General features: G+C 42.9%; 1 protein-coding gene across 4 annotated transcripts in view; it reads right to left on the bottom strand.

The window, feature by feature from the left end:
- tafa5a (TAFA chemokine like family member 5a) overlaps positions 1-12,149 on the bottom strand; it is a 329,946-nt gene that overhangs the window by 105,390 nt on the left and 212,407 nt on the right. The window contains exon 1 of one of the 4 annotated variants that reach the window (XM_042511512.2): positions 11,120-12,131. The exons of the other annotated variants lie outside the window; for them this stretch is intronic. Within the exon in view, the coding sequence (XP_042367446.1) occupies positions 11,120-11,210 (91 nt within the window). The 5' untranslated portion in view covers positions 11,211-12,131. Of the gene's footprint in view, positions 1-11,119; positions 12,132-12,149 lie in introns of those variants that run through there. 4 annotated transcript variants of the gene reach the window in all.

Raw genomic sequence — 12,149 nt, 5'->3', positions numbered from 1 at the left:
CACACACACACACACAAACACACACACACACACACAAGTGAGCACACAGCAACCAGTTCAAGTCCATCAATTAAGGAGGCAATTTGCTCAAGTGGTTCCACCTGGGCCAAAAGGCAGGTGGGTGGCTATGCTCTGTTTACCTATCAGACGCTATTAAGGGTGAGATGTCACTGGTGGTACTCTGCCCTGCCGCCATGATGTCACTTCTGCCTTTTGGTCCGCCTGCGAGTCAGATGGGGCTGTGCATTGTGTGTGTTTATTGTGTGTGCCATTATGTCAAGTTGGTGATAACTGCAATGTACTGTATCTGTCAATCTGTGGAGACCGAATGATGGATGATGCGAACATTTCCCGGATGTCGTGTGCATGTATGTTATCAAGCCCCTGACATTTAGAAGAAGAAGCAGATGGTTTTTCTGTTAAGACACATCTCCATCTTTGACAAGATTGCCTCAGCGATCCCTGGACGTGTGTTGTTTTTGTTGTGTGTGTGTTTGTGCTTCAATGTGGACTGTGTGCATGTGTGTGGCCTCTGCAGCAATATTTCATCCTCTCCAGAGTCCCATAAGAACCTGTCGCACTCTTTGTGTGTGTGTGTGTGTGTGTGTGTGTGGGCGGGTAAGTGACCCTTTGTGGCCGTGTATGCATATGTATACGCGGCTGCCTCTGTGCCTGTGCATCTACACTTGCTCGCAGCATTTATTCACTATCTTGAAGAAGGGTGTGTGTGTGTGTGTGTGTGTGTGTGTGTGTGTGTGTGTGTGTGTGTTCAGAATGCATGATGAAAGTTCACACACACACACTCGCACAGTCTGTTTGATAAATTAGACTTGGAGCTACAGGAATTTGCTTTGCAATGTACTAAAGCAAACACGAGATAGTGCACACAGTCTGTCAAGCTCCGCTGTATGTTTGACGGAGTGTGTGCGCGTATGTCTGCATTTGTTTTTGTCGCTACACATCTGCATGTTAACTTGGCTGCGGCCACAATGTCTATCTGCACAAAGGGTGCGTGTTTACATGCCAACCTTACAGCACAGTTGTGCTGCAAGGGGCACGCGCACAAGGTAAATCGCGCCAACAGGACCTACATGTCAATGTTTCCTTCTTCTGCTGTTTGATTTAAACAAGGGCATTCTGTTTCCTGCATCCCACAAGCCCTATTTCCTTTCAACTCATTGGATGTGGTATTATCCTTGGGCTTATGTGGCTGTGCACAAGGTATAATTTATTGTCTGTTCAGCAAGGCAAATGTGCAAGGCTGGCATATTTCATTTGCAGAATACATATCATTATTAAAATATGATTTTTTTTTTTTCTTTTTTTGTTTCACACTGTGTGGCGAAACGCTATCTAAGGTACGTCTGATTCATGCCTTTACTGTGAATTTCTTGGTGATAATAACCTCTGAAATATGGAATATCGGGGTACCCTGTGAGAGCACTGGAGGCTAGCCGAGTCAATGTTATGAAAGGGAAACGAGAGTCAGATCAATGCACATCAATGCATACCAAATAGAAAAATGTGCATTGCTTTTCAGATGATGAAACACTAGGTTTGAAAGCAGTGACCCACCTGCCCCTTATACATACTTTTATTTGAGCTCAAACAGACAGCTAGTTTGGCACCCATAACAGTGCATCCAGCATAACTTGTAAATTATTGTGTACACAGTGTGTATACTATATGTATTACTTTTAAGTGAAGAATGTGGCTTTAAAAATTCCCTAGCGGCGCAACTGTAAAAAAAAAAAAACACAGAAGAAAGCTTTCTGTATTCATGAGTTTGGTTTTAACAGTCCCTGCAGGTACAATAATGAAGTTCCTCTCCCCCATGTGGAATGGACCGTAATGATTATGATGAAGCAGAATCACCGGCTGTTCCCCCCCACCCCACGTTCCCCCCCTGCTGTTGTATCGACAGAGCTGTAAACATAAGCATAAAACTATATGTAGCAATGGTGTAACTGTAAAAAAAAGGGGATTTTAACAGATGCAAAGAGAGGGGAGAAGAGAAGAAAGGGGATATTGCTCAAACAAAAGCTTTTCAACAGATGCACAAACAATGGCATGGAATTTTGAGGTATATATTTTTACCACTTCCCCTCATTTCTCCTCAGAGTAGAGTTACCAGGCGTAATGGTTAAAACATGGTGCAACCCTTCAAGACCCTGATACTTCATCAGTATCTTCATCTCTTCATCAATGACATTCACATAAACAGACCACTATGGCAATGATAGCAACTTCAAAATGACGTGCCACTTATCTGAAATTTGAATGGACAGCTTTTGGTGTAAGAGAGAGAGCGGGGATGATATGAAGCAAAGGGTCACAGGTTGGAATCAAACCTGTGGCTGTTGGGGTAAGAACACAGCCTTTGTACATGGGGCACCCGCTCTACCAGGTGAGCTACTGGGCACCCCCTTATGCTTGTTAGAAAGATAAATTATAGTTATCCTAATCTTTAAATCTTTTTTTAAAATATGTAGGTTCCTTTTGTTGCTTGTGTAGCCATCTAGCCTATGATTTCTCATATCAGTCAGCTTGGAGTGTGCCTCTAAAACACTTCCTTTTGGAGGTGCATGTAGCAGTACACTTCACATTATCCCTGCCTACAAGAGTCGGAATACCCTTCCACAACATGTGATGCTCAAAACAGAGGACTAAAGGCTATGTGGTAGGGGCCACAGATTGAGACTCAGTTACAGCAGGGCAAGGCCATATAGAACAAAAATCAAACAATATATTTGATTATTAATATATTTACCAGCAATAAGTCACGGCGAGAACTAAAGACTTCTGAAATCTGCACTTTAATTTTTTCTCAACAGAGTAAAACTCAAAAGTCTGTTTCTTCAATCATAAAACTTTGATAAGTTACACTGAGTTTGTCTTAGTCTGTGTACTACAAGACCCATATATCAACTCTGGAGTGATAGCAGGTTCCAGTTCGGTGTTATGAATTTCATGCATGACAGATTTTTGCATTCAAACTACCTCCCAACTTCCTAAGACAAAGAGGATTCCAATGAGTAAACAAGATAAGGCATGCAATCATTTGAATAATGTTATTCAAGCAACCTGTTGGATTACAATTTGACACTGTGATGCTCGCCAGCTACGTCAATTATGTCAATAATGATCACCGTAAGTGCAGCGAACGTGTTGAGTTATCCCGCTTTGTTGCATGACTAACACCCATGTCAGCACCTCTCCCTCCGCACGCCGTAATGGCATTAGAAGATAAATGAGTGGCACCGCTCGTTATGACCCATAATGTTATGGCTTGTCCTTTACAGTGAGCTAAACCCATTTTCTCTTACTGCGTTGGATCGAGAATAGGAATTGGAACCCCACAAGCAATCTATTCAAGGGTGCAACAAGCTAAGGGGATGTGACGTGCCAATGCTTTTTGGTGATTTTCATTATGTGTCATTCTATTCTAATTCATTTTCAATTGGGCCATAAGAGCTGCCGCCATGAGCAGTACAAAAGGCAGGAACGAACGAAGGAGGATCTTGTTTAGCTGCAAGACATCCCAAGAAAGAAAATAATGATCTTTATGAAATTGCTTTAGACACAATCTGACAGCCGAGACAAAGCAAGTGGCTGGCCTCGTTGGAATCGATAGAGCCTCCATTAGTTTTCTAAAGAGTAACATGCAATTTGTTTCGGTGGAGCAGCATAGCATCGGTAATATTCTGCCCCTTTGACACAAAAAGCTAATGCACTCTAGCCAACCTAATGCAAGATTAAACCTACATTTCTGTCAGATGGAAATGGAAAAACACTGCGAACGCACTGGATCCATATAGCATGACCGAGCCTGTTATCACAGACACCACATTTGTGTCACAATGGCCTCCGGGACTGAGCTTTTGTGAAGACAGAAAAACCTTGCTTCTCAATCCGTTCAAATGACTGTGATCTCACGTACAAAGGAGATCAAACTTCTTAAGTAGCTATTGATCAGCTAAATGAACAGAGACACAACGATTGATCGGACAGAGGGATGACCTCATCTCTACTTTTGACAAGGGAGGAAATCACAAATTGAAACCGCAGAAGGGTAAGCACACTTCTTACCCATCATTTCCACAAGAATGTGTGGATGGATCACGCTCAAGCACCCTGGTGGGTCACTGAATCAATAGTCTGGGGGGTTAGTTTATGAATAGAACGGACAGAGGCTCAGTTCCCTTAAATCAGCACTCTTTGAGCTTGTATATCTTGATGAAAACACTATAAGCTTGGGTTAGATCATCCGAGGGGAGGTACGATCTCTTTGAGAGATGGTCATGATGGACATGTTGCCGGTGTTGCAAGAATGAGCCCAGAGGAGTCCGCCCTTCCTCTGAGGAAAACGCTGATCTGAGAGGATCTCTCTCCCACCAGCTGACAAGCCGATAGACAAATGGCCTCACTAGTCTCTAACCTCTCAAACTACTGGCCCTCCTTTTTCTTGTCCGACTCCTCAGTGTGTGTGTGTGTCGCCTGCCAAACACTCCTCCTCCTCCATCCAATCTCGTATGAGTGTGTACACACTTTCACATGACTAATTTATAGAGCCGGGCTCTATCGCAGTGACCAGAACACATTCCCTGGCTACTGCATGAGGTTTTAATTAAAGATACAGCTGCGGTTATTAAAATCCTTCAATCCTTAATGCATTTTCCCCCACATCTTACATCCAGGAGAAGCACAATCTGGCAATCTGTGCTAGCTTGCTGATCTGTGCCACAATTTACTGCATGTGTTACACATTTTATCAGCAGCATCTGTATTACGTTAATGCGCCTGAGGATGGAGTGTCGCATGTCCTTGCCGACTCAAGGTTTTACAAAGTAGCTTAATTCGGTGTCTTCGAGCTCGGATTGGTAGGGCCTCAGGGAGTTTTAGACGGCACTTCATGGGTGGAAGGGCAGGAATGAAGTGTGTTAGGTCGATGTCTTTTCTGACATCACTATTTCCAAAGGCCAGTGAGTCTCCCCCAGTAAAAACTGGAACCCTCAGAGGATCCTCACAGCCAGCTTTTCATTAGAGTCCAACCACTGCCTTTTTTTATTGTCCCAATGCACTGCCAAAACGCGATCAATAAGACTTCAGGAAAACTGGGCGCAATAGTGCACACTTTTTACTGTCCCACAATCAATAGGAACTGTGAAAACAGTGCAATGACTAAATATCGGAGATCTCACACACACATACACACACGGATAAAAAGTGCCCCTGGATGCAGGGCTCAAGGGGGTTGTTCGGAGTAGGGTTAGATAACTTTAAAAAAAACCACTACAGGTTTCTGCTGCAACTGTGATTGATTCATCGAAGTGAATTAATTAACAAACCCTTTAAGTAATGAATCAATTAAGCAATTGATTAATGTGCATTACCCTTATGGATTACAGCTGATACTGACCATTAAAGATAAACTGTGCCCAATTTAAATCCGTTTACAGCAGATTACATGCGCGGGAATGCTCCGCTTACCTTTGTGTACCGTACTGTGAGGGATTTGACATCGCTGAGGATTTGCCAAGTTAAACACGGCAATTGTGACATGCCTCTGTATGCTAAAGGAGTATTACTGCAGCATTAAACACATGCAAACTATCTTTATGTCACTTGAGCCTAAAGCTGTGCTTCGGGGCTAAATTCTCCAAAATCCCTCCTTTCTGCAGATTAATAATAGATGCTTAAAAAGGGAAGAAATACTTAATGACTACACCTCTCTCAGTCACATTCAAGGCAGAGCTCAGACTGCAGCTTACTCTGGCCTCGACTGTAATTAAACAGTCTACATCCTTTAGATGCAGGCGATGCTCTGCAAACAACTACGTTTTTTAACGACTGCGCCTGAAGTGTGCTCTGCATTTGGCCTCTCTAGCACAAATACAGTTAATATTCTGATGGAAGCACGAAACATTCACAGATGGCAGGATGGAATTGAATATTTGGACTGAAATCTCTGCAATAAGAAAAAAACCCAGGAAAACAAAATAGCGTAGCATAAAGAGGAAAACAGTAACAACTGTCGGTATAAACAACAGTTGTGTAGCAGTTCTTTGCCATTTTACATAGCCATCCACTGTTTGACAACTCTGGTGCTCGAAAGCCAACCATGCTATGAATCTGCAGTTGTGAAAATAGTCTAATATCTGCACAAAGGCTTGATGAATCGACTGGTCACTGGCAGGTAGTGGGGTCACATTTTGGAGGCCTGCACTGGGCATATGGTTTAAACCAGGGATACTCAACTTGCTTTGTCCAAGGGGCAATTTTGTAAAATGACAGGAGTCCATTAAACATTGATAATATTTATCAGTATTTATAATAAATGTATTGACTGTTTTCAACCTTTCACTGTTTGCTGTCTTCACTTATCTTTGCCAAGAGAGAAATCCAGCCACAGCAGCTCTGCACAGTTCACGGGTAGGCAGGGGTGTTTCTAGGATTTAGCCTCAGCCTGTCAAGGGGGATCCTCCTCTGGCACTTTGTTTTTTAATAAAGAAGCTCTTTTTTATGTTTTTAATGCAGTCTGGCACCTTATTTACATTCAAAGTACAAAAAAAAACCTCCTGATGTGAATCAATCTAATCTCATTGTAAATTAAAAAAAATGGTTGGTGGTAGGGCTGTCCCAAATACCATTTTAGAAGTTTCAAAGCTTCAGTAAAAATGATCTGCAAATATTAAAAGCTTTGATGGGATGTGATGGGACATGTTTTGTATTACGAAAGTGATAGAGAAAAGGAAGAGAAGATGGACTATTTCATTCAATGTTTCTGTAAGTTATCAATAACTCCAATGCTGCTAATCAGGCCTCATCATCACTGCCAATTTAATGCTTAAAGGAGGGGTAAAAAACTGCGCTGAGAACACTGGCCTCATTAATGACACATGCCACCTCCTTTCAGTTACCTCCATTATTTTTAGTAGTGTTAAAACAAAGCAAAAATTAAAGCATTTGAATGCTGATTTAGACATCAATCACCAAGGCTACAATCAAAGCATTTGGGTTAGCCACAGTTGGTGGGCCACCTACCACCCCATAGTACGCCAGTTTTGGTCCAAAGGCTTTAAGTTGTGTATTACCAACGCAAACCATCAGACAACATTTTGTTAAAGTAGACAACTTGTAGACTTCATTTTTTCCCTCCATTCTTTTTAGGGAAAACAACTCAGGCTATCCAACACATAGTGACAGACAGAAGCTACTTGGGAGTGTAGACACGTGATGCCTCCCTTTCAAAACTTGTGTCTAAAGATGTGATGGGACTACCCTTTCTCTGCAGGCCACGTACGTGTATGACACCAAGTGCTTGCCACTGCTTGACCTAAATATGCCTGAGGCTGCCCTGAGCAGCGCTGTCACACCACAGAATAGCATTCTAATCCATATCTTTGGTTTATTTTCTTGAAAAAAAAGGATCCCTGGGCCACTCCTCTGTCTGTGGTGAATAAAAACTGATTTTGGTTGCCTGATGTCAGATGCAGTATATGAAAACACATCTCTTCGTCACTTTGGCCCATTGTGGCTCACCCTGTGGTTTTACCTGAGGATCAATAACTGCGGTCGTCAGGCAGACTGGTGGCCTGTTTGTGGGGAGGTGGAGGACATTGAGAGGCCACTGGGGTTTGCAGATACGAGGCATTATGAATGAATAAAAAAGAAAATATGCGACGGTACTCCAGTTCAACTTGTCATTGCCACAGAGACGTTTTAGGCAATATGCCTCCCTTTGAAGTATGAAACAGCAAAAGCGTCTACTAGCAAAATGGGTACAGTTAAAAGGGAGTTTAGTGGAGGGATTTACCAGGGATTCTCTTCATAACACCACATGTCTAAAAGTGCTGGCTTATTCTAAATCTACTTTAAATCAAACTGTATCCTCTGTCTTTTAAAGCCTGTTTTCTGAGATACTGAATATGAAGGATATGAAGGTGTTTATTCCAAAAACCAAAGCAATAAATTGACTTTCTTACATGAGACGTTCACTGGTAATCGCCCAGATCATTCTATCTTAGACAAAGATAACTACCTCACCCACGGTGCCATGTACATCAAGAAGCAGCTACAACTCAATCATTCAAAATTATTCCATTTATCTTCTCTATAGCTTTGGGCCCTAAAATTTCCTCAAGATTTACAGCTCTTAAGGAGATCATTTTCAACAATAATGCTCTACATTGAGAGAAAAATGTTCTAATATTTTGGCAAAAATAAAAATAAATCTGGGAAATTTGCCTGATGCTGATTTTCATAAACATTATTAAGATTTTATAGAGGCTGCTCATATAACTTCAATTGTAACCTGCAGGGTGCCTCAAATCAAGGGCATAGAGTTCATTTCAACATTAGGGGGACACATAAAATGGGGGAGGCTTAGGGTTCTTCTCTAGCAAATATTGAGTGTCAAACACTATATTTTCTGCATTCTGATTAACTTTATTGCACAAATATGTGCCTTTAATGTGGAAAAGTTTAAAGGGGCACTGTCTTTAATTTCGGCAAAATAAAAGTCCTTTGAAACTTTTATATTTTGCACATAAAATGTTCTTTGCGTCCAGCATGAAATCTAAGCCTATGCCTCAATTTCATGCTACAAAATATTTTATATCAGTGAGTAAAATATGGTTTCCTCATTTTGGGAGGGAACAAAACTCATTATTTTACCTTATCCGGTGCCAATAAAAGATTGCATTGGATTCACCCGAGAATTCCCCTGTTCCATGAACGTGTCAGACTCTCTATTGCCATGTGACAAATATCTCGGCCAATGAAGAGCAAAATGGGATTTGCTCCATTGCCTGAATTATTGAAGTGGACAGTGTGAGAAATTTATGGCGCAAAATTCATCTACATTCCCTATGCATAATGTTTTTAATATGTTTCCAATCCCAATCCGCCTTCTCCGCATCCTCATTCCTCATCGCACGAGATCTCTGTGTCACATTATGCAAGAGGGGCTGACACAATGAGGTGTGCGACTCCCAAAAATACACTTGCTGCCTGGCTTGTTCGGCTATCTTAACAAGCTTGGCAGAAGGGGGTGACATTTTTGTTTCTTCAGGAGCGCTCCCATTGCCAAAATCACCATCTCTAGCTAGCTAGCTCACACCTTTACCGGTATGGTAATAACTCAGGATGTGTGCTGTCGACAGACTGCCTTCAGATAACATACCACCTGCACACACATCTGCACCACCAGGAATAACACACATGTAAAACACAGATACACACAATCAATCTGTGGCATGATAGAGAGCAGACTAAAAATACATTCCTTTTGTTCTGATTCACTCTGGAGTGTTGCACAACCCCCATGTTCCTATGAAGGCATATGTGAGAGCAGATTAAAAGGGGTCTGTTCTTTTTAAGGCCCCTCGTGCATGCCTTTCATTATCCCCATCCCCAAAAGACTGTCACTAATGCAGTCCTTTGAATTCATTTTATCAGTTCGTATTATTAGCCCTCACAGCTGGCTTTGACCTTGGCCATCTCCGTAGCCTAAAGTGAACATGTTCTCAACCCTCTTTTGTGTGCCTCTCTGCCCATCCCCTCTCTAGATTTCAAAATGAACCATAATGAACTTAAATTGCATCTTTTCGCCAAAGACCAACCAGCAGCTATTCTCCTCCATCCGCCCAAAGTTAAAAGCTATTCGGTGTCAAGTTTGAAGGAAAATGCAGGCTTAGGGATAAAAACACCTCGGTGTAAAAGCACAACATGATACAGACAAACAACTCGGCGGTGGTGAAGGTCAAAAATATTGCCTTGCCGGTCGACAAGCTCCACAATGCTGATGGCCTCAATCTAATGAGAGTCCCTTGCATTAACGCAGCCATGAGCAGCACTTTTTTAATCATTAGGTGGCCATACAATCCTCTTTTTGACCTCTGTGGAAATGGCTAGCATGCCACAGTAAATTAAAACTCCAAACGAAGGCTTCGGGACATGTGCCAGTACAAAATCCTGAACTCCCCCTCTCTTGTCTGCCATTTTGGCTGACACACAAGTTTTTTTTTGGTTTTTTTTTTCTTTCAGTATGGCTGGACATTCTCCTACCCCGCAGTAGTCTCACCACGGTGAGGAGTGTTTGCCACTGCTTGACCTGAATATTTGCCCAGGGCCGGAGGCGGGGACAGGCCATTCCAAGCCACACTTCTCAAAAACCGGCACAGAGAAAAACCCATGACAGTTCTTGAGTGCCAAACTGCTTACCGGGGGGGGTATACATACGTGTACATAGGGAATATTAAATGTTGTTTTTTTTGCCAGGTTCATACAGCACAGTAAATCCCTTGGTTGCACCATTTGACTTTCATAAGGAGTTTGAGCAGTAAGTGTACTCAACCTCTGTGTGAACATCTCCCAGTAGACAGGTATGATGAGTATTTATTATGCCAAATTGTGTGTGGGAATTAATGAAACATGAGGATGGATTTCTGATCATTCATACAGCTGAATGTCAGCAAAAACTCAATTAATTACCCTCCAAAGAAAAAAAAAACACTTGCAACAATAACAGCCGTGTCCACAGGCTGTGCCATCCACACAGCATGGCAACAACACACACAGAGCCTCGCTAGTGATGTGTGCAATGATGATCGGGGTTGAAATTCATCCCAGATTGAACAGAAATGGGGCAGAAAACACAATACAAGGTAAAAGGAACAACATTAAAACCGCTTGACCTCAATGTTACCCTAAAGCTAGACTCTAGTGCCATCTATTGAGAACGTTTACACCAAATCAGCATTCTGTACAAACAGTGAAATTGCTGCCTTTAATACTGATTTCTTTTCTTTTTTTTTTGCACCGCTTGAACTTATTTCTCCGATTGATCATAATTGATCAATCGATTATGCTCAGGTGAATGACTTGTTGATAAGGAAAATTGCGCGTGATTGAAATCACCATATACGTACATTAATCTGCTTTATTTACACATTTTTTTTTGCAGCGAGTGAAAGAAAAAAGTGAGTGTGTGACTGCGCCGAAGCGACGGACACTCCGCATTGGAATTTTTGTTGCGGAAAACTTCGAATAAACTACACGCAGCGCGATGGCGCATTAAAATAGTGTAAAAGTGCCATAGAATTTGGTGCGTGGTTACCTTCTTTGAGCAGGCGGGAGTGAATGAGGAGAAGCAGAAAGCAGCAGATCGCTGCTCCGGTCAGTGCCCACGCAACTCTGAGCAGCTGCATCCTGGCGTAGGAAGGTTTGTGGCGGACCGAGACAGCCGTGCAACGGGAGAGACACACTCCACCTCAGCTCACAGACACGCGCTGACTCATATTCTGCAATTCAGCATCCCTTTCGTGCAAAAATCCTCACTTGATAGTCCCGTTTTTGATGTGATAGAAGAGGGATTCCGTGTAACAACCACAAAAATATGCGCTCTTGATTTGTCGCTGGTGCGTCAGAGTGGCTCCAAACAGCAGGGCGATTAACCCCCGATCACGGTCTGAAGGACTGACATGTTTCCACTTCTTGTGTTTCTTCAAGAGTCTGTCGTCGGCTGTGCTGGCGTCTGGCGCACGGCAGGTTCGGCAGAGCGGGCTGCGCCCCTCGGTGCGTCTCCGGCTTCGAGTGCGCACGGCGGTCCACGGCGATGCGGCGCGCAGATGATGATCACCGCTCTCCGCTGCATGTTACGCACATCTCTCCCACTGCTGGGGAGGCAGAGGCAAACACTGACAACCAAGTCGCCTTTCAGCCCCTCTCTCTCGCTCTCTCCTTTCCCTTCCGTTCCCTCTCTCTCGCTCTCTCTCTCTCTCTCTCTCTCTCTCTGACTCGCTCTCTAGCTCTCTCTCTCTTCACTATGTTGCTCCGTTGTTCAGTCACTTTCCCTCTCTCCCTCTCGATTCCCCTTTTTATTCACTCCATTGGAACTCTTGCCATTTACGCACGGGAACAGCCAGTTTCCATGCGTCTCCTCAATAATCTCTCCTCTTCTTCATGTGCGCCTCGTACCTCTTGAAAACATTTTTGTTCCATATCACACTGGAAAGCAATTTTACACCCCTGACTTCCCTTTGAAAGACAAATTGAATCAAACTGAGCAAAGACCCGGCTGCGCAGGTTCTTTCCATCCAGTTTGTTCTTCCATCAGATAATCTATATAGATCAAAAGAGGCGTGAAT

Source organism: Plectropomus leopardus, chromosome 22 (assembly GCF_026936395.1).
Source record: "Plectropomus leopardus strain MGB_pleo_1.0 chromosome 22, ASM2693639v1, whole genome shotgun sequence".
NCBI classification, from domain to species: Eukaryota; Metazoa; Chordata; class Actinopteri; order Perciformes; family Serranidae; genus Plectropomus; species Plectropomus leopardus.
The sequence above is the reverse complement of the archived record's forward strand: the minus strand, read 5'-3'. Positions and strand labels throughout refer to the sequence as shown.